At 45.6% G+C, this 22,133-nt stretch overlaps 1 protein-coding gene across 6 annotated transcripts in view; it reads right to left on the bottom strand.

Annotated features, from left to right (window-relative positions):
- Positions 1 to 21,200, bottom strand: part of LOC135103081 (glucocorticoid-induced transcript 1 protein-like) — a 47,017-nt gene extending 25,817 nt beyond the window's left edge. Inside the window, exons 1-2 of one of the 6 annotated variants that reach the window (XM_064009059.1) lie at positions 20,987 to 21,199; positions 16,294 to 16,393 (exon numbers count right to left, since the gene is read on the bottom strand). In XM_064009059.1, the coding sequence (XP_063865129.1) occupies positions 16,294 to 16,393; positions 20,987 to 21,067 (181 nt within the window). In that variant the 5' untranslated portion in view covers positions 21,068 to 21,199. Of the gene's footprint in view, positions 1 to 4,131; positions 4,299 to 8,035; positions 8,432 to 16,293; positions 16,394 to 20,986 lie in introns of those variants that run through there. The other 5 variants (XM_064009060.1, XM_064009056.1, XM_064009057.1 and 2 more) reach the window with 5 other exon arrangements.
- Between the last annotated feature and the right edge of the window lie 933 nt (positions 21,201 to 22,133).

Raw genomic sequence — 22,133 nt, forward strand, 5'->3', positions numbered from 1 at the left:
AAAAAGGAGGAGAACCATAGATAGTGAATAAAGAAAGGCTAAAGGATAGAAGCAGCATGTCAGAGGTATCAGCTGAGAGAGAGAGAGAGAGAGGTACGGCACGTGAGGGATCGAGCATCACCACCTCATCTCCTGACTATACACCGCGAGGAAAAGGTAGTCAATCAGACCACACTATCCTAGAACGCCCTGTGGTAATGACGACCCCCCCTCCCCTCAACGTCCTTCCCCAAAACCCCTCCCCACCACCTTCACATAAGGGAGGGAAGAGGGAAGGTGTAGATAAATCAAGGGAATGGAATAGCAGGAGGAGGAAGAGGAGGAGGAGGAGGAGGAGGAGGAGGAGGAGGAGGAGGAGGAGGAGGAGAAAGCCTTAGTAGGAGGTTAGTGGGGTACTTCGAGTGTACAGCGGGTGGTATTGAGATAACAACGAATAGTGGTGGTGGTGGTGGTGGTGGTGGTTGGTAGATGGGAAGGGAAGGAAGGGAGGGATGGCATAAAGAAACAGGCAGTGGTGATGGAGGTGGTGATAGTGGTGGCGACAGCAGCAGCACTAGTAGTAGTAGTAGTAGTAGTAGTAGTAGAAGGGAAGAAGCAAGAGAGAAAAGAGAAGAAATATAGAAAGAAAACATAACTAGACGAAACAAGAGAAAAAATAAGAAGGAAAAACGGAAGAATTAAAGAAGAAAGGAAGAAAGAAAAAGAAGGAAGGAAGGAAGGAAGGAAGGAAGGAAGGAAGGAAGGAAGGAAGGAAGGAAGGAAGGAAGAAAGGAAGGAAAGAAGGAAGGAAGGAAAGAAGGAAGTAAAGGAACAAAAAGGAAGGTCAAAGGTGAACTGGATGGATGATGCGACGAGAGAGAGAGAGAGAGAGAGAGAGAGAGAGAGAGAGAGAGAGAGAGAGAGAGAGAGAGAGAGAGAGAGAGAGAGAGAGAGAGAGAGAGAGAGAGAGTAGGTAGAGAAGAAGAAGAAGAAGAAGAAGAAGAAGAAGAAGAAGAAGAAGAAGAAGAAGAAGAAGAAGAAGAAGAAGAAGAAGAAGAAGAAGAAGAAGAAGAAGAGGAGGAGGAGGAGGAGGAGGAGGAGGAGGAGGAGGAGGAGGAGGAGGAGGAGGAGGAGGAGGAGGAGGAGTTTAAACGGAAGATTAAAAGACATAAAAAGAATGAAACAAAAATAAAATAAACGGAAGAGACAATGAAGAAGAAGAAGAAGAAGAACCAGAACCAAAATAAAACAGAGAAGGAGAGAGAGAGAGAGAGAGAGAGAGAGAGAGAGAGAGAGAGAGAGAGAGAGAGAGAGAGAGAGAGAGAGAGAGAGAGAACAAGAGAGCAAGAGCGACCGAAAGACCGAGAGACCGAGACTGAGAGAGCAAGAGTTGAGAGAAAAAAAGAAAAAAAGAAAAAAAAAACTAGGACGACGACGACTGGAAACAAGGAAGAGGGATTAAGAGGCGGGGATCCCAAGTCCTCGGCGTGAGTTTCCCACAAGAGCCCCGCCGCGGCCAGACGCAGATCTCCCTCCAGTTAAAGAGTGTGGCCTGTCTATCTGGAGGTCAGCCTTTTATCTTTAATGATGCTCAATATTAAACTACGACACTTGAAGAAGGAGGAGGAGGAGGAGGAGGTGGCAGTGGTGGTGGTGGTGGTGGTGGTGTACGAGGAATAGCGAATACAAAGGAAGACCAAACAGCAAGCCGTCCAAGTCCTTATAAGGGTAACTATTTAATGCTCTTTGGTATTAAACTATGATGCTTGAAGAGGAAGTGGACGAGGAATACAAAGGAATACAAAGGAAGACCAATCTAGGAGGCCGTTTGGGAGGAAGAGGAGGAGAAGGAGAAGAACAAGAACAAGAAGAACAACAGGAAGAAGAACATGAAGAAGAAGAAGAATTTACACGGACGATTAAAGGAAATAAAAAAAAGGATGAAATAAAAAGAAAATAAACGGAAGAAAGATCAGAACCAGAATAAGAGCAAGGAAATAGAAGAGAAATAAAAAATAAATATAAAGATGAAAGAGAAGAAGGAAAAGAACAACAAGAACAACAAAAAAACCCAACACACACACACACACACACACACACACACACACACACACACACACACACACACACACACACACACACACCGATCAGCATTACTACAGTACTTCCGTTTTCCTTAGCGGGGCAAAAGAGGGGGAGGAGAGGCGAGGGAGAGGCATGAGGGAGAAGCGTGAGAGAGAGTGGGGGGTGAAAGAGAGAGAGAGAGAGAGAGAGAGAGGCGCGAAGGAGAGTGGGAGGCTGGGGAGAGTAAAGAGAAAGAGAGCAAGTGGTGTGTGTGTGTGTGTGTGTGTGTGTGTGTGTGTGTGTGTGTGTGTGTGTGTGTGTGTGTGTGTGTGTGTGTGTGTGTGTGTGTGTGTGTGTGTGTGTGTGTGTGGCACTGAGAGAGGGCCTGGTGATTTATTTTTTATCATGGATGGTCTTGAGAGAGAGAGAGAGAGAGAGAGAGAGAGAGAGAGAGAGAGAGAGAGAGAGAGAGAGAGAGAGAGAGAGAGAGAGAGAGAGATATTAGGATGATGTTATTTTTAAGCTATTATGATGATGATGATGATGATGATGATGATGATGATGATGATGAGACATAAGATCATCATTTAGTTCCTCCTTCACCTTCTCTCCCTCTTCTTTGTCCTTCTCCTCTCCCTCTTCTTCTTTCTCTCCTTCCTTTTTATTATTTTTACAATCACAAAAAAATAAATAAAAATTAAAAAGTGGATACTGGAAACACCCCCTCCTCTCTCTCTCTCTCTCTCTCTCTCTCTCTCTCTCTCTCTCTCTCTCTCTCTCTCTCTCTCTCTCTCTCTCTCTCTCTCTACCTGTAGCGTCCTAAGGTGACATGTTATCCCTGTTATACCTCCCCTCTCCCTCTCCCTCTCCCCTCACCATAATTACCCCAGTCACAGGTAGGGAGCGACCTTCACCTCTCCCCTCTCCCTCTCTCTCCCCTTACGATCCCTACACACGTTATTTTCCTCCCTTCCCCTTCTTTTTTTTTCTTTTCTTTTTCCTCTCTCTCTCTCTCTCTCTCTCTCTCTCTCTCTCTCTCTCTCTCTCTCTCTCTCTCTCTCTCTCTCCTCTATCCACTCCTTTCTCTCTTATTACTCGTTTCTAAAATCACAAAATCGCTTCCCCTCTCTCTCTCTCTCTGGTCAAATCTCTTCTTTCTCTCCCCTAGTGACGCCCCTTGGCCTCTTAACTCTACAAGCAACCCCGTCACCACCTTCTAGACACCTCTCCTCCTGACGCTCCTCCTCCTCCTCCTCCAGCTCCTTCGCTCCTTCGCTAGCCTCAGAGCTGGGGAAGGGGAGAAGGGGAATGGGGGATGCAGGGAAGGAAGGAAGGACCTGCTGGCGTTGTTCCAAATAGGCCACACGCAGAAGACGGGAGACCGGGTGACAGGAGAGCTGAGTGGGTACGAGAGTAGTGCCCCTCCTCTCCCCCACCTCCTCTTCCTCCCCCTCTCCCTCGGGGTATTGATGTGACGCCGGGCGAGGGAAGAGGAGGAGGAGCAGGAGGCGAGGGACGGGTGGTGGTGGGTGGTGCTGGTGGTAGTGGGGGGTGGTGAGAGAAAGACGGGCGGGTGTGTGTGTGTGTGTGTGTGTTGGGTGGTGTGGAGTAGGAGTGGGAGGGTGTAGTAGTAGTAGTAGTAGTAGTAGTGAATGGGTGAGTGGACAGTAGTAGTAGTAGTAGTAGTAGTAGTAGTAGTAGTAGTAGTAGTAAGAGTGAATGAGCAGGGGATGAAAGATGAGCGGTTCAGGAATTTGGGACGGAAGAAACATAGTAGTAGTAGTAGTAGTAGTAGTAGTAGTAGTAGTAGTAGTAGTAGTAGTAGTAGTAGTAGTAATAGTAGTTGTTGTTGTTGTTGTTGTTGTTGTAGTTGTAGTAGTAGTAATAGTAGTAGCAGCAGAAGCACTAGCAGTAGTAGTAATAGTGGGCACATTCATCCGCTAAATTCCTCATTAATTCACGCAATAATCACCATTAAGTCATTCATGGCAGTGGCCCGTCATTCATCACCACCACCACCACCACCACCACCGTCACAATATTATCCCAGCCATTAACAAAAATGTAATGCCCTCGTGTAGCACTTACCCTGCCAAATCACCCTGCACCCTCCACTGCTAGTACACAACTGGCTCATTCATCGCACACCACCGCAATTACTGGGATCAGCCATCACCACCACCATCCCGCAGCCATTCACCAGCACAGCCTCTCCATTCACCACCACCACCAACACCGGACCCTTGAGTGTAACCAAACATCACTACCACACATCACTCACTCCAACTACTACTACTACAACTCCTCTTCCTACTACTATTACTATTACCACTGCATTATACAACCACCTTCACCACCACCACCACCACCACCACACAATACATGATTCTTGGGCATCAATACAAAACTTTTAACATTAGGAGACCCGAGGAAGCTTGCGTATTATATTTATCACTGTCTGAATGATTTAGTGGAAAATAAGAGGAGGAGGAGAAGGAGGAGGGGGGGAAGAGGACCGTGGAAGGACAAGTGGAGGGAAACCATGATAAAAATAGATAGGAAGGAAAAAAACAATAACCACATAATGACAAGATGATCAATGAATAAGAAATGGAAGGAACACGAAGGGCAGAACCAACACACAAACATACATACAAACAGGAAGCCATTATCATCACACCCCTTCACCTTCACCACCACCACCACCACCACCCCACCAAACACACTTCTAGGTACTCTCTTTCCCACCTCTCATCTCTCCTCACCTCCTCTCTCTCAGATACCCTTCCGTCTCCCTCCCCCCACCTCTCTCTCTCTCTCTCTCTCTCTCTCTCTCTCTCTCTCTCTCTCTCTCTCTCTCTCTCTCTCTCTTACTTGCATCTTCTTCCTCTCCCAACACCTCTCCACCACCTCCCGTTCTCTCCCACTCCACATCCCCTCCCAACCTCTTGTCCCCTTCCCTCCACTCAGACCTCCTTCACCTCTTCTCCTTCTCCTCCTAAAGTGAACGGAACATTTTCACCTCACATACTCCACCGCCACACGCTTACTACTACTACTACTACTACTACTACTATGCCGGTAAAACGTGGTAGCGTAGTAGTATCATAAGTTGTAGTAGAACCGGCAACAGTGACGTAATACAGAGTAACATTTACCGTAAGTAGGAAGGACGCAAGTATTACCAGTGACAGCAGTAGCAACAGCAGCATCAGAGGTAGTAGTAGTAGTAGTAGTAGTAGTAGTAGTAGTAATAGTAGTAGTAGTAGTAGTAGTAGTAGTAGTAGTAGTAGTAGTAGTGAAACTTAATAGCGAGGAAATGGAGGTAGCAAGGGAGGGAGAGGGGGAGGGAGGGAAGGTACTAGGTAGGTAAGGAGGGATACAAGGGAGGAAGGAGGGAATGAGGGAGGGAGGGATGGAGAGAGAGAGAGAGAGAGAGAGAGAGAGAGAGAGAGAGAGAGAGAGAGAGAGAGAGAGAGAGAGAGAGAGAGAGAGGCGTTCTACAACTGACATTGATTACAACTTAGCGCCACAACCACCTTCCTGCTACACGCCTCTGCTTCGCCCACCCTTCCACCAACAGCGCCACACTACCCTGTTCAACACACACACACACACACACACACAAAGGTTATTTTCTGGAATTTTTAGTTTATTCAAGTTTTCTTCACTTCTCTTTCACTTGGCAAGGGGAGAGAGAGAGAGAGAGAGAGAGAGAGAGAGAGAGAGAGAGAGAGAGAGAGAGAGAGAGAGAGAGAGAGAGAGAGAGAGAGAGAGAGAGAGAGAGAGAGAGAGAGAATGACAAGACTGAAAACCATGACTTACAGGTGGAAGGAGAGAGAGAGAGAGAGAGAGAGAGAGAGAGAGAGAGAGAGAGAGAGAGAGAGAGAGAGAGAGAGAGAGAGAGAGAGAGAGAGAGAGAGAGAGAGAGAGGAACGAAGAGGAGGAGAAGGTGGTGGTGGTGGTGGTGGTGGAGGCAATGACATGGCGGGAGGAAAAAGGAGGAGCCGAGGAGGACACCGAAGGAAGAAAGGTATGCGCCAAGATATGTAGACAAGAAACAGGTACTGAAGGATACGGCAGTGCGAAGGGCGTGAGGATCCTGAGAAACTATTGACGAAGGGCTGAGGAAGTAGTGGAGGAGGAGGAGGAGGAGGAGGAGGAGGAGGAGGAGGAGGAGGAGGAGGAGGAGGAGGAGGAGGAAGAGATGTGTGTGTATGTATGTGTGTGTGTGTGTAGAAGAAGCAGGGAGGCGGAGGGAGGTGTGTGTGTGTGTGTGTGTGTGTGTGTGTGTGTGTGTGTGTGTGTGTGTGTGTGTGTGTGTGTGTGTGTGTGTGTGTGTGTGAGGGGGGCGTGGCGGAGGGAAGAGGCGTGCCCGGGGAGAGCCTATTCCATCCTCTCTCTCTCTCTCTCTCTCTCTCTCTCTCTCTCTCTCTCTCTCTCTCTCTCTCTCTCTCTCTCTCTCTCTCTCTCTTATCCCTATTTCATTCGGCCCCACCCACTTCTGTGTTTGTTTACCCTATCCTAACCTTTACTACTACTACTTAACCCCTCCCTCACTCCAACACACACACACACACACACACACACACACACACACACACAGTCCCACCGTTTAATTTTTGTTCAAGCTTTGTAGTTCACCTCTGTTATTACCAGGCCAGGGAGCTTTCTCGAGGGCACCCGGTCTTTGTTACCGTGAAGTGTGTGGAGAACAGTAATGGTGGACGGCTGAGGGTGGAGAGAGAGAGAGAGAGAGAGAGAGAGAGAGAGAGAGAGAGAGAGAGAGAGAGAGAGAGAGAGAGAGAGAGAGAGAGAGAGAGGGGGGGAATTGGGGGGTTTAGTGCCGTGAGTGAATGCTGGAGTGAGTGTGAGGTGGCTTGAGATGTGGAGAGAGAGAGAGAGAGAGAGAGAGAGAGAGAGAGAGAGAGAGAGAGAGAGAGAGAGAGAGAGAGAGAGAGAGAGAGAGAGAGAGAGAGAGAGAGAGAGAGAGTACATGAATACATAAGAACAGATATAGGTTTGTAACGGGGATGTCTGTTTATCTATTCAGGTACTGGTACTAGTAAACTGCGTGTGGAAGGATGAGAGAGAGAGAGAGAGAGAGAGAGAGAGAGAGAGAGAGAGAGAGAGAGAGAGAGAGAGAGAGAGAGAGAGAGAGAGAGAGAGAGAGAGAGAGAGAGAGCATCAAAGTATGAGAAAATACAAATAAACGCTGTGTCAGAGAGAGAGAGAGAGAGAGAGAGAGAGAGAGAGAGAGAGAGAGAGAGAGAGAGAGAGAGAGAGAGAGAGAGCGTACATGGTGGCAGGCAAGCAAGCAAGCAGGCCAGGCAGCCAGGCAGGCAGACAGGCGAGCAGACGTACAGATGAAGGAACGGGTGGATGGCGAGAGAGGGACACACACACACACACACACACACACACACACACACACACACACACACACGGACAGACGGACGGACAAACAGACAAGCAAAACTGGCTCAATATAACTTGCGAGGAGGAGAGAATCCACCACCTCCTCACACCTCGTTCCACTATAACACACACACACACACACACACACGCGGGGCACGTCCATTGTGGAGGCAGAGTGTAAAAACCTTTCCTTTGTTAGAGAGGAGTGTGTGTGTGTGTGTGTGTGTGTGTGTGTGTGTGTGTGTGTGTGTGTGTGTGTGTGTGTGTGGCGAGACTTGCTGGCCAAATTATCCCTAGGGCGGTGTGCAACAAAGGTCAAGGACGACTCAGCTTCAGGCAACCCGAGGAGGAGGAGGAGGAGGAGACGAGGAAGAAGAAGAAGAAGAAGAAGAAGAAGAAGAAGAAGAAGAAGAAGAAGAAGAAGACCGGGAGGAGTATGAGGAAGACGTAGAGTAAGTCCTAGCCAGAGGGGCACTACACACACACACACACACACACACACACACACACTCTCTCTCTCTCTCTCTCTCTCTCTCTCTCTCTCTCTCTCTCTCTCTCTCTCTCTCTCTCTTACCTGTCACAAGGATGGCGGGGCTTCCTCCTGCCGCAGCGCTGAGCTTCTAAGGATGGAGAAGGTGGCGGTGGTAGTGGTGGTGATGGTGGAGGAGGCAAAGGATGAGGCAGCAGAGGAAGAAGAGGCGAAGGAGGAAGGAAAGGAAGGGGTTTGGGATGATGATGATGATACTGGTAGCGATGGTAGTAGTGGTGGTGATGGTAGTGATGAGTATGAAAAGTACACTAGTGGCGGATTTGGTTGTGGTATGGACGCGTGTGTGGCGAAAGTAATGGTGGTGGATGTGAAGGTTATGGTAGTGGAGGTGGAGGTGGTGGTGGTGGTGGTGGTGGGGGCGACGAGGAGTGGTGGTGGAGAGCAGCCGCCACTGCCACTCCCGTCGGGTTACTACTACACACAGCACCAACACGACCCTCCTGCACCGCCGCTAGAGGTCCGCCCCCTCTCCTCCATCCCCCTCAGCCCCCCTCACTACACCCGTAACACACACACACACACACACACACACACATACACACGTACATACACACACACACTACACACGCGCATACACTCCCTCCCTCACTACAAACAGCTCCTAATTCCCACACTTTCCCCCCTTACACATCCCCAATGTCACCTCCTCCCTCGCCCTCACCCCCTTTCCAGCCAGAGAGAGAGAGAGAGAGAGAGAGAGAGAGAGAGAGAGAGAGAGAGAGAGAGAGAGAGAGAGTGTGTGTGTGTGTGTGTGTGTGCATGGTGTAGCGTAGAGGTGTGTGGAAGGCGCATGCTCCCTCCGTAGTCCAGTCTCTCATTGACACAGCTGGGGCCACCACCGCCGCCGCCGCCGCCACCACACCACCACCAAGCAGGCTTCAGACGTTACCCGGCCGAGCCACACCACGCCACGCCTCGTCTCGCTCTCCCCGGTCATGCATTCACCCCGGCAAAGGCAGCGGCCCATGGACCAGCCTCGCCTTATCGGAACAACCAAGAGTGTTACAGAGGGCTAGGTGAAGGGAAGGGCGCGGTGGTGTGTAGTGGTGTCGCAGGCGGTGGTGGGTGTAAGCCTCTCGCCACGCCACCATCACCACCGCCGCCGCCACCACCACGCGCACTCCGCCATGGTCGCCAGGTGTGTGGTGGTGGCCACGGAGCCTCGCCCTTACCCGCTGCCTCCCACACGATCAATAGCGTAGCCTGCAGAGTATGAATGTTGTACTCCAAACTTACTACGTCCCCCCCATCGCTCACCCCCCTCCCTACATTCTCTCTCTCTCTCTCTCTCTCTCTCTCTCTCTCTCTCTCTCTCTTCCACCCGGCGGAGGAAGAGGAGTAAGGAGGCGTGGCCCAGGCCTTCGGAAGAACCGCATTCACCTGTCTTCGCCACGCTGCTCCACACCGCCTCTCCCTCTCCACCACGCTGCTCCACACTGCACCTCCCTCTTTCTCTCCACTTCCTCCACCACACTGCTCCACACTATACCTCCCTTTCTCTCCACCTCCATTCTGTTCCACATTGCCTCTCCCCCTCCACCACCACCACGCTGCTCCACACTGCATTTATCTCATTCTCTCCATCTCCACTATTCCTCATTACCTCTCTCCCTCCACCACACTTCCTCCCTCCACTTCCACTGCACAACTCCACATTCCACATTACCTCTCTCCCCCTCCACCATGTTCCATTCCAAGGCATTTCCTCCATCTCCACTACGTTACTCCTTCCACCTCCACCTCAACCTTAATGATCCACACTACGCCACAACTACGCCACTTCCAAGTCCCGCCCCTTCCTCACCACCACCACCACCACCATACTCCACACTTCTTCCTCCTCCTCCTTCATCACCAAGCAACTCCACCCTTCCCTTCTCTTCCTTTCCTCCTCCACTCTTTATCCTGGTTCTCCTCGACCTTTCCTTCTCCACCAATACTCCACTTATTCCTCCTTCACCACACTGCTACGCTCCTCCCTCTCTCCACAAAAATCTCAACATCACCTTGACACACACGCGCACACACCACAATCAGAACAACACGTCCCACTCACCACCACCACCACCACCACTTCCCTTGTCCTTCCTTCCCCCTCTTCCATCCACTGACTCATTCACGCCACAGTTTTCCATTATTCTATTGTCTCATTCATTTGGGACGCCTCACGTACTACGCTTTCATCTCACTTACGCATTAAGTTACTACGCACGTAATATCTCTCTGAATAGTATAAAAAAATAAAATAAAAAAAAACGCATTATTTTTGTCCGATTTAACCTCTCAGGAACGGTGGAGCTCATCTCAAATATCGGACACTGGCACACATCCTCACTAACCCAAGACACGAGTTACATGAGGAGAAAAAAATGAGAGAAAAGTCAATTCTTTCCGATCTGCAGCCGTGCGTGTTGTAAGCTGAGGCAGTCGGTAATTATTAAACGAGGTGTACTGTGTGTATCCTGCTGCTGTCAACTCAACATTGTCACGATGTCTGGGGTTATGTATGGAATGAGGGAGTAAGGGCTGAGTTTGTATAGTAGTAGTAGTGGTAGTAATGTGTGTGTGTGTGTGTGTGTGTGTGTGTGTAACAGGTTGTCTTGTATGCATTTTTTTCTTTTTTTAGTGGTTTAATAAATATACCATAAGATTTGACGCTCTCTCTCTCTCTCTCTCTCTCTCTCTCTCTCTCTCTCTCTCTCTCTCTCTCTCTCTCACCTCAAAACCTTTTTTTTCTTCTCCTCGTCTCTATATCGTCCTTCGCATCATCTTACCTGAAACAACAAAAATGAGAGCATTAGCACCATGACAAGTAGCTTCTTGGTGTAAATCGTATCAGTAAGCCGGGAGTTAAGTGTCATTGCTCCACGTAAGTATTACAACACATGACAACACTGCTGAAGGAGGGAGGGGAGATGGGATGCCTGTTACTACTACTACTACTACTGCTGCCACGTAAGTATTACAAGACATGACAACACTACTGATTGAAGAGGGGGAGGAGAGATGAGGGAGGGAAGGAATGACTTTATTTCTTCTTCTTCTACTTCTACTACTACTACTACTACTACTACTGTTCCTGTTCCTCTTGCTGCTGCTGTTGGTAATATCAGTGGAAAACAGTAACGCTAACAACCACAGTGACACCAAAAGCATATTAAATTACAGAATATCATATCCTCCACTTGTTCCTAGCGGCAGAACATCCACGGGGAGGCTCAAAACACCACAACAGCGGCGACAGTCACTACAGAACAAGGCAACAGAACACGGCTACAAAACACGCATTTTTTTTTTATGCATTGCCAGCTGGTCTCTTTCTTTCCTTCTTACTCTCTCTTATATTATTATCTCTAACTAGGAGCTGCTTTGTGTAAGTCAACAGCGACACTCGACAACAGAACACGACAAAACATACAATACACGTTTATTTTGTTATGCATCGCCAGCTGATCTCTTTTTCTTTCTTTCTTTCCTGTCTTATACTCTCTCTCTCGTCTTTGTGTAGGTCAATAAGTCTTCGCATTTTCTTTTCATGTCCTTGGTTCATTCTCATACGCTTTGGGATCTCATATGACTGTTTTCAAAGGCCACCGAGATGATTGATCGGGTTTTCATGGGTTATTATCTAGTTTACGATACAGAAAACATGTTGAATCATCACTAAACTCATGAAAACAACGTTGTAAACCTGAATATCTTCCACTACAGCCTGTTGAGGATAGTCCAGTAAAAGATGCAGAAACGTTTTAGAATACAATCTTTTATCTCGCAACTGTGTAAATATCGCGCTTCTGTGTTTGCAAGATCTTTGCGTCCCTTATTATCTAAGAGACACTTACATGTTTTCCTTCTACTTTTCTTCCTTCCTTCTTCCATTCTTGTTAATGCATATTCTTTCATTCGTGCTTATTTTTCATTTACTTATTTTTCTAAGTTTCTTGGGTTACATAACATACCATGAACTCAAATACTCCAAGCAAAATAACAGGTGATGTGCTTCCAAGTCTCAATCACCTTTAACCTGCAGTTCTGCCTCGTATTATCTGTTGGTATGGCTCCTCCTGCAGGCGAGACGGTCACTCATTAAATATGAATCCTCTCCCCGGCGGCTGCTGCTGCTCAGTCCATTCTCGATCATCATCACAAATGGATACTCGTGGCGCATTTTATTCTCTACGCTTGGGAGGAGGCTGGTGAAGAATAAATGGGTGACATGTGGTGGGGTTTCTTGAACATGTGAAATACTGAGTGACACATGAATGGAAGCCCATGGAATGTCCCCTTCACTATTCTTACTTTTTTTTTTCTCTCTCTCATCAGTAAGAAAGTGTTGGATAAATCTTGCATGATCAAATGCTTTGGCATCTTATTTTCACTATTTTTAACAGCCTTAAACTGTATTGTCAGTTTTCAAGGGTGTTTCCATGACTCCTGTAGCAATTCAACAAGGATTCTGCATCATAACTGTAAAACTATCCGTGAGAACTGAGTGAATCACATCTGTGGCCTATGGGAATATAAGGCCAAATGTTTCAATAATAAAGTCAGAGGTGTCTAAGGTGTTATGAATGGTGGAGGTCAGAGTGATGAGATAGATGCAGCAAGCACTCAATGAGTTTCCTGAATGGCTTTCCACTGTTCCTCTCTTCAAATTAAGGATCCTCACCACACTCAGGGGGAAGAGTGTCTTCTTGAAGTTCACACACATAGTCTGATGAAAATAGAGAGGAGGAAATCTCTTCAAAGTCCAATCATAACCTTTCAAATGGTAACAATGATATCTCCTGAAGAATTGTTTTCTCTTACATTTCCAGATGCCACTCAATGATACATGTGCAGTTAATCACTATCACTATCCACCTACACACGTATTCATTACCTTTGCCAACCCATGTCTGTGTCTACATTCCTGAAAACATCTCTCAAAATCAACAACCAGTCATTCCAATAACTGAAGAGGTTACAAAGATGATCAAAGGAAACTTAGCAATGGCTTTACAAAACATTATAAACAACACTGTAAAATTAAATTCTTGAGTACTGACATGTCTGAGAATGGCTGACTTTTTCAACACATCCCTGAGGGCACCATGTCCCAGCTACCCCTGTTCTGCTACACACCTGAGACAATGCATCTAATTTACCTTCCTGTACTTTGATTGGTGCATGATGTGGTGATCCAAGTCATGCTCTAGTGCACTTTGAAGCAATGAATCCCCACATTACAAGTTTACACATAACCATAATCATTTCTCACCCTGCACAAGATGTTGAGTTCTGTCTTGCACTGAGTAAAATCATTGTGTGGTGATCCTGTTCATGCTTTGGTGTATTTTGAAGCAACAAATGCCAAATTTCAAGATTACAACCAATGTCACCTGCTCTCCTTAAATGATTCTAAAACTATGCACAATGCAGAGTTCTGGCATGGGAAATGAAAACTTTAAGTGAAATGGGGAAAGAAAAGACTCGCCAGCAAGGAGAGCTTCATGCCAGTCACACAATACATACCCTGATGCCACAATGCCATATCTCAGTGCTACAGTGACCTTCTCTCACCTGAACATTATTACTACCTTTTCATATGCCTGCACCACACTGACTACAGAAATAGTGCACCATCAAAGATATACCTTAAGTGCACCACAAAGCAAAAAATTCTGAAAACCACTGCTATAGCAAAAAGAAAAGTACAAACTGTTAATTCAAACTGAGAGAATAGAATATTGATGGCTTGGAGTGAAAAGTGTCTTGGACAGAGGCAAGGCAAGGAAGAAATATGTGCTGCACATGGCTACTATTCCCTCAATTTACAATTCCAGTACGATTTGTGAGAGACATCATCAGGGGTACCGTGGTGCAATGAGTAGCATGGCCGCCCAGCAAGCTGCAGGTCCTGGGTTTGATCCCTGGGCAGTGTTTGCTTTTCTTGTGAGACTCCCTGCCTCCAACAAGGCGCAATGAGTAGGATCTGCAGGGTGCACGATTCTCCAGTCAAGTAAGCACAGGAGATGGCCTCAGGGGAGAGATGCACGAGTCATCACCACAGGGTACCATGGTGTGATGGGTTGCACAGCCATCCAGCAAGCAGAAGGTCCCAGGTTTGATCTCCGGCTATTGCCTGTTCTTCTGGTGAGACTCCCTGCCTCCAACAATTCACAGGTATTAGTGAGTTGCACAACATATCCCTCAAAATAGCAAATAATCTTCAGTAGTCAAGCATTCTGCATCTAAAATTGTCCAACACAGAGTGACGATTTCTCATTAGGCCACATAGAAAGCTCATTCAGTTGATAATCACCCCATTATTGTTTTCAGGCTTTTATATAAGACATCTGTCACAGCTACCTTCCTTAGTGGAAATATCAGATTAATAGACACATTTTAATCCTTTGTCAGGCACAAAAAAAAATTACATAGGGATATCAGGAGGAACTGGGAAACAATACCTTTCTTTTACATTCAAACTTTTAATTTTATCAAACACTATAGTTCATGAGCACAATGGGTCCAGAAACCTATTGTGATAAGCAAGGGTTGGGAATATTTTTCTACACTTTTGTTCAATTGTAATAATTTCTTTTTTGTCACTCACATGAATTTTGCAGAGTATGAGCTTCCCTATGTGAGAGAATGGCCCCAGCTAACAAAGGAAAATGGAGGAGAGCCTGTTCTTGGCATGTGGGGTAACTGAAACAGCTCAAATTCATCTGCATGGTGGAGAGAAGCTATATAGTAACCAGAGCTACAGAGGCCCCAAAAATCACCTTGGGACCTGATCACTGTTTGTGTGTTGACATCTAAGGCATTGAACTTTGTATCTGCATGTCAAGAGTTCAGTACCCTCTGGTGGTGCCTCTCCTGGCTAAAAACTTATCCTGCCTTCAAATAATTTCAAGTGTTTCTATGATGCACCTAAAAGAGGATGGCATTATGAAAATTTGTCACTTATTACCCAGAAAAAATTCCTCTTATCAGAATCAAGATAAACCAAGATTTGTTATGCTTGTAGACTAGAGCACAGCAGAATGTTGGCATTTTGCAGAGATGACAAAGTGGTCTGTTTCTTTGAAAAATGGTGGTAAAATTAATAATTTCAAATCTTGAGCAATAATTCAAATTTTGGAATTGATGATCTCTGAGATCTGGAAGCTAATGTCAAATAAGTAAATACATTATTAAATTTCCCCAGTAGCCCAATGGTGTAGTGGCCAGCACACTCAGCTAAAGAAAAAAAAAAAAAAAAAGATACCCAAAGTTCAAATCCTTGGCTGGACAGAGACAAAAACAGCTTTATCTTTTTTTCACACCAAAGCCCGTTCACCTTACAGTGTATAGGTAAGAAACATAAGCAAAGGATTGTGAACTTGCTAACAGGATCTGAAGGCAAGGTACCCTACCACCTTGTGTTGCAAGTGAGAATGTATATGTGCTTGCTCCAAGAGGTCAGAAATGGTCTTCACCACAATGAGGGTAAACAAGACAAGGAAAAACAAATAAACAGACATATTAATACAATAATGAATAAATTTGTGCCAAGAGAGAGAGAGAGAGAGAGAGAGAGAGAGAGAGAGAGAGAGAGAGAGAGAGAGAGAGAGAGAGAGAGAGAGAGAGAGAGAGAGAGAGAGAGAGAGAGAGAGAGAGAGAGAGAGAGAGAGAGAGAGAGAGAGAGAGAGAGAGAGAGAGAGAGAGAAATATGCAAGGATGAGCTTAACAGACAAGTGCATGCATGTAGAGACTTTTGCTACAGGCAATGCTCTGAGGCACCTCCCAAGAACACATAGTAAAGCAAGACAGACTATACTAGTAAGAAGGCACCAAAAACTTATTCTCAACCCCTCAGTAACATTAACTGTTTGCTGTACCACTCTCTACTAATTACAACTCCTTTTCTGGTTTTATCCTTGGATGCAAAAATAAATATATGGGAAATGCATGTTTGCATTCAATAATGTTTCATTAATGTAATGCTTGATATAAAATTCAATTCTCATAAGTGGTTAAGGTAAACATACACATAGAAAAGTCTGTCTGGTAAGTAGACATGTAACACTGGTATGAAATACACCTCAGCAAGAAATAAACTATTACTGAGCGAAATTCAATGTCATTTAAATTATGAGACCAGCTGTAGTAGCTTGAAGATATGGAGAGGATCCAAGATAATGACAATGCAACCATGGTTTATGTGGGGAGATTTCACCTTCATCAAGGTTTTAAATCACAAGACAAAGTATCTTTTTTATTAACTCGTGCAAAACACAAATATATTTACATACCTTTGGTTGGGGTGGCAGTGCTCAGGTCAAGGCCAGGTGTGATTTCTGTATCTGGAGAAATCCTGTTCCTAAAGCGCAAAGGGCTGGTGCGGTGCATAGCCTGCAAGCAGAATGAATGTTGTAAAGAGCTACTATTAACAACAATTACATGCATACCAGTACAATGCTAACTGTTTCATAATCACACAAAAACATTACAATATTTCCTCCAAATAAAAGGATTACAAGACTGCACATAACCAAAGTAATATTGTGGTTCACATCTCGGATCTTTTGCCTGGGTTAGGAATACTGAAGCAGCATATTACTTCCACTACAAACTTATATTTTTGGCAGGTCACCATCCACCCTTTGCTCAAAGCAAGTGGCTCTGACAGGAAGACAAACAGAACCAATCACAACCACCCTGCATGTGTGAGACATGATTAAAAATACTAAGACCATGTCTATCAAAAACAAGGCCTGTGTTATTTAAATTTCACTGTCATACTATTCAAAGGAGTGAAAAATCATTCCTGGCACTTCTGCCATGCTTGAAACACTCGCTGAAAATACTATTCTCTAAGTGTCAAGCACCAACTGCAATTTGTGCAAGATCTCTTCCATGGTGTTAAAACAGCCACCTTCCAGCATGAGCTTCATCTTGGAAGCCAGGTGAAGGTTGCAAGGAGACAAAATTAATCTGGTAAGTATGGTAACATAGAAAGCAACAGTCATGTTAATGTCGGCAAAAAACAAATGTCCTTTTCAACCATTTTCATTGTGGGCAGCAGAATTGCCCTGATGATACACCATTTCCAGCTGTCCTACAGTCAAGTAGTTAGTGCCAAATGTTTTGAATCAGAAGTCTCAGAGTGTTATGGTAAAACTCAGCATTTACCACCTCACTCTGGAAAATGAATTTACATATGTTAAACAAAATTATAGTAATTTTTTGTCACATTCTACATCTGCTTCACCTTCTTCCATCTTGGGGACAGGGAGAGTCACATGCCTGACTCTCATAACTGGTCATGATCCTTAATACAGAGACTCATCCATCCTGGGCAGATTTCAAAATTTTTTCCTCTCCTCAGGTGTCAGGAACTTGGGCATAAACTTGGCAGCAAACCAATGCATGTTCAAATTGGATGTAATACTTGCATGAACAGTTCCAAATGACACATCATTGATATAAGCAAGTCTCTTGATGATGCATCAATAGCCCCAACATTCTCTGAGTTGTGGTTCTTAGGGGACTGTCCAGACCTCTTGTCATTCTTCCTTAACAGGCTACTTCTCATGAAGCATGTGACAGCTAATTGATCTAAAACATCTTGTCTGGCTAAATGCTTCATTGTTACTGGTCTCCTTCAGTCACTGCCAATTTTCAAATATTCTAGGATAATATGAAAGGGTTATGAAAGGGAGAAATGTGTCCATGGAAGTAGAGAGAGATTAACAGAATAGTAACCTGCCAACATTTGCATGTAGATCAGACTTGGACATGAAACAGAGCACAGTAATCAAGAATGCAAGCTTTGGAAATGAGTTTGGTATCTGAAAGGGGCATGTGGAGCAACAAGATGGGATGATGAGAGCAATAAAAGCATGTATGAGAGATGTGGTATAAGCACTTGTGCAAGCAGTGCAAATTTTGGAGTGTTAGAATAGGTGAAAAAGAACACACTGAGATTATATGACCATGAAGGATGAAAAACAGAGTTGGTAAAGAAAAGAAATGCTGCTCTACAATGCCCTAAGTTGCAAGTGCTTTGAATGACTTGTAAAACACAGTGAATACTAACAATAAGTAAACATGTATAGGTAGAATCAATTGAATCATACCCTAAATCACCAAGAGCAGGATGTTATCTACCACAAAATTAAGTGATTAAAAATGGTAACTGATGCATAAAGAATACCACGTTCAACCCACATGGCTGATAGCAATAAGCTGTGATGTTTCTGCTCCTGCCTTTCCAACACTCATTCCCAAGTATGACCTTAAATTACCAAACTGAAATTCTTGGTTACAATAAATGCATTTTACTGTCTAATGTTTCACAACAGACAGATAATTACATACTTTTGATGAAGCATTTTTGCAGTGTCATATACATGCTGAGGCTACTAACACTGAAAAATCAGGCTTCAGACATTCAAGGAGCCCTGAATAATTAAATAATTAAATTAATAAACTTTTACTTTTTGCATAGCATAGCTCCTATTTTCTATGAAAACAGAAGAAATGAATCAATAATAATGCTTCCTCATGCCTACTTGAGTGACAAAATGAGGTGGAACTTCAACCTGTCCCTCTACAATTCAGCAACCACCCTCTTTCATCAGTCCCTTCTTGGTCAAAGTAGGGAGGTGGTGACAGTGATGAGGCAGGGAAGATGCTGTTTCTGCTCTTCACCCTTGGTCAGCAGCAATATGAAGGTCTTTCTGCTGTGGCATTCACAACCTTCAAAGAATCTACAGATTTTTTCATCTACAGGAACATTGTGTTCGTCTCCCACATTCCAGGACCTTCCTTCCAGGGGTCTTGTCTTTTCCCTGCACAGCAATAACACTAAACATCTTCAGTGTCCTCTTAATCAAGAACTCCTCCAGCCCAACTCTAACCTCTGGGACTCCTTGCACCTCCACCCACAAAAAGGAGGCTCAGGCAGAGGAACTTGGCATTGTTTGCTTACACTTGCAGCTCCTTCACAGCCTGCTGGATATAGGAAGATATGTTGATGTGCTGCTTTTCAATCTGTGGTCATGGAACATCTCACTGAGGGCACAATGAAGGTATTAGAGAGGACAATCTCCAAGACGTGATGACAAGTTATCCACATGAGTTCCATTCCAAGTCCTTCAATCAGCATACAGGCTCCACGGTGGAGATCCGTGTTGGAGGCAGTTGTATTGAAGACCAGGCCTTGATTATGACGACGGAGGGACCAACCTTCAAGAGGTGCCAGGCATGCCTCACCCATTCCCATCTCTGTCTTCTGTACAGCCAACAACTTCTAAAAACCACCCAGGCCAGTAACAAGCATAGCCACAAGGTCCACCTTCCTCCACCATCCTTGGCATACCAATGCAGGAGAAGTGGACCTTTAGGGGTGAAGTCTTTTCAATCTTGAGTGTCTGCTTGAAGCTGTGCCTACCACCTAGATCACTAGACTGAGTGTCTGGAGAGGGCCAGATTTGAGAGATCATAGCCAAGGGCTCCTGCCACGGCTTCTGCCACAAACACGGCTCCACAGTCCAGACGGACTCAATCGAGGGCTGATGCTGTTGCGTCAGGAGGATGTGGAAGACAGCTGAGCCGCTGCCACTGAGGATGGAGCTGCCTCGGTCTCTGCCTTCACCCTTCTTACCTTCTCTTGTTCTTCCCGAAGCTGCTTCTGACTCTCCTTACCTGCTGTCACAAGATCAGGGCCAGGAGCTGATGACCTCTCCTTGCATTTAGTAAAACATACGATCCTCTTTGACGGTCATCTGTGTCATCTGGCTCTGATGTCAACGAGTTCGCTGAGGGAGTCCTGGAAAGTCCCCGCTTGTGTGTCACTTCACTTGTGTGTCACTTCACTTTTGCGTCTTTTTGAGGTTCTGGTATTTCTGCATCGATTTCTCCAACTTCTGAGCACGGAAATCCGACCACTGGGTAGGGATCCGTGTCCTCGTCCAGATGGTGCAGCAGGCTTTGCAGGTATTCTTGAGGCTTTCCAAAAAAGGCAGGTTCTGCCTCAGGTGAAAGATTGCAAAATGGACCGTTGAGAAAAACTTAAGGGGTCTCCCTAATAACCATTATCCCAGTGCACTTTGTGTACTTGGTGCTGAGGACACCATCACCAAAAGAGAGAAAACGAAGATGAAGTTTGGGTGACCATTAAAATATGCATGAAATCATCCAAATTTTGGCACACAGTACAGGCACATATACATAGTGGAATAAAAATAACCTTGTGGAGCGCACTTCCTAGAAATTCAAAATCAACATGTCTTTATGGACCAGGCCAATGCATCAGCTACATGTGTGTGAAAGGATATCACTGGGCATGCCACTGCTCCTAAAATTGCATGAGAAGTGACCACACATGCAAAATTTTCAATAGAATGAACTGCGCACCGTCCTTCACTTAATCTCTTGGCAGAACCATTGAATTAATCTAAACTAACCTAACTAACATAACAGGAATTCCATCTCTTCAAAGTCCACCAGACAATCTATTTTAGCAAACCCCTTTGTTGTTTTCAGTGTAAAAAGTTCACCATTGTCACAGGTAGCTTGTGGGGTGGATAGCACATGCACCATTGATGCAATCAGCATAAGTACTGATATACTGAAGGCAACGGTAATAAAATATGATGAAGCACCAGTCACTGCCCACAGTACATTAACCAAGTATAGACACAATATTTTGCTAACATTTTCAATAGAGATGTACATTCCCCCACACTTATGGAATTGTGCTCAAAATTCTGAGAGCCCATAAGGTGGTGGTGACCCCAAACAAGGTGACAGGTGGGTAATAAGGCTCCAGAGGGCACCTGTGGGCCCAGGTAATCAGTGTGACACAGGAGGGTCCTCTGAAAGACCCATGTAGACCCCAAACGGATGGAGGATCAAAATTAAAAGCACAGGGAGTAAGAGGAACACAGAGGGAGCGTGAGGAGGGGCACCTGAGGCCCTGTACACCCCAATGGTCCACACCTGGACTGGCACCGTGGCTCTGAGGGGGCTGGGGCGGCGGCTGCTCCTGGCCTCCCGCTCCCCGGCCCCAGCACCCGACATAGCTACTCAAGGGCGTCTCGGGGCCCCAAGGAGGACACTGATGACCCCCGCAGGAGGCCACTTGGAGGGCGCTACGGGAGCTCACAACTCGGGTCAGAGGTAAACACTTTCAGCTGCTGGCGCGTCACGTGACTGCACTGGGCTGCGGGATTGGAGCAGAAGTTTAAGGACGTCAGTTTGAAAACATGCCGCGAAAAAGGAACTTGTCTTGGAGACCTACTGATAAATTTGCAGGAGGACCTTCATTGAGGAATTCATCTGCGTTTCAGTCAAGAAATGTTTGGTACCTTGATTCCTTTCAAATTAGTTTTCCCTGATATACAGTTAGAGAACGGCGTGGTGTTATCAATGATCACATCAGCAGTGGCATGGGATTCTGCACAATGAGCAGCACTGGTACACTCAAGATACATATTCTTCCTTCATGGCCAGTACTTGGTCGCCTTGGGTCGCAGGGATTAGTGTTCATGTGTCATTGTCTGCAGCTTTAATGCACATTGGCACGCGATGACCGTTTCCCAGTGCCTGTAGTATTGACAGGGACATTCTCTTGTTTTGCTTTATGCTGTGCTTTACAAGTATGAAGTTCTTCTCCCTTTAACGTAGCGGCTCTGAACTATTTGGCTGAATATGCCAGCCTGTGCATTGCCAAACAATACCAATGCAACCTTCAACCCAGTGATTAGGGCACTAGTGAACTATCTGACAATACAGACATGTAAGATACCATGCATGGGGTCTTTACCTAGAATAGTGATGGTGCAGAGGATAATCTAAATTAATACATTAATCAACAAATTTATTAAACGATTAATTCTGAAAAATGGAATGTCTCGTACACAGCGCACAACTATACGCAAATTTCCCACGTGTCACTCACTGCACACCTCAGCCTTGCACACACACACACACACACACACACACCTAACATACCACTGCTATCACGTTGTCGTCTTGACATGCTGGTATTGGTAATCGCGGTAGAGATTTATGACTGTGACGTCAGGAAATGTGGGGTCACAGGTTGTGACGTCACGGGAAGAACGTACAGTACGCGTTACTACTG

Source organism: Scylla paramamosain, chromosome 8 (genome assembly GCF_035594125.1).
Source record: "Scylla paramamosain isolate STU-SP2022 chromosome 8, ASM3559412v1, whole genome shotgun sequence".
NCBI lineage: Eukaryota > Metazoa > Arthropoda > Malacostraca > Decapoda > Portunidae > Scylla > Scylla paramamosain.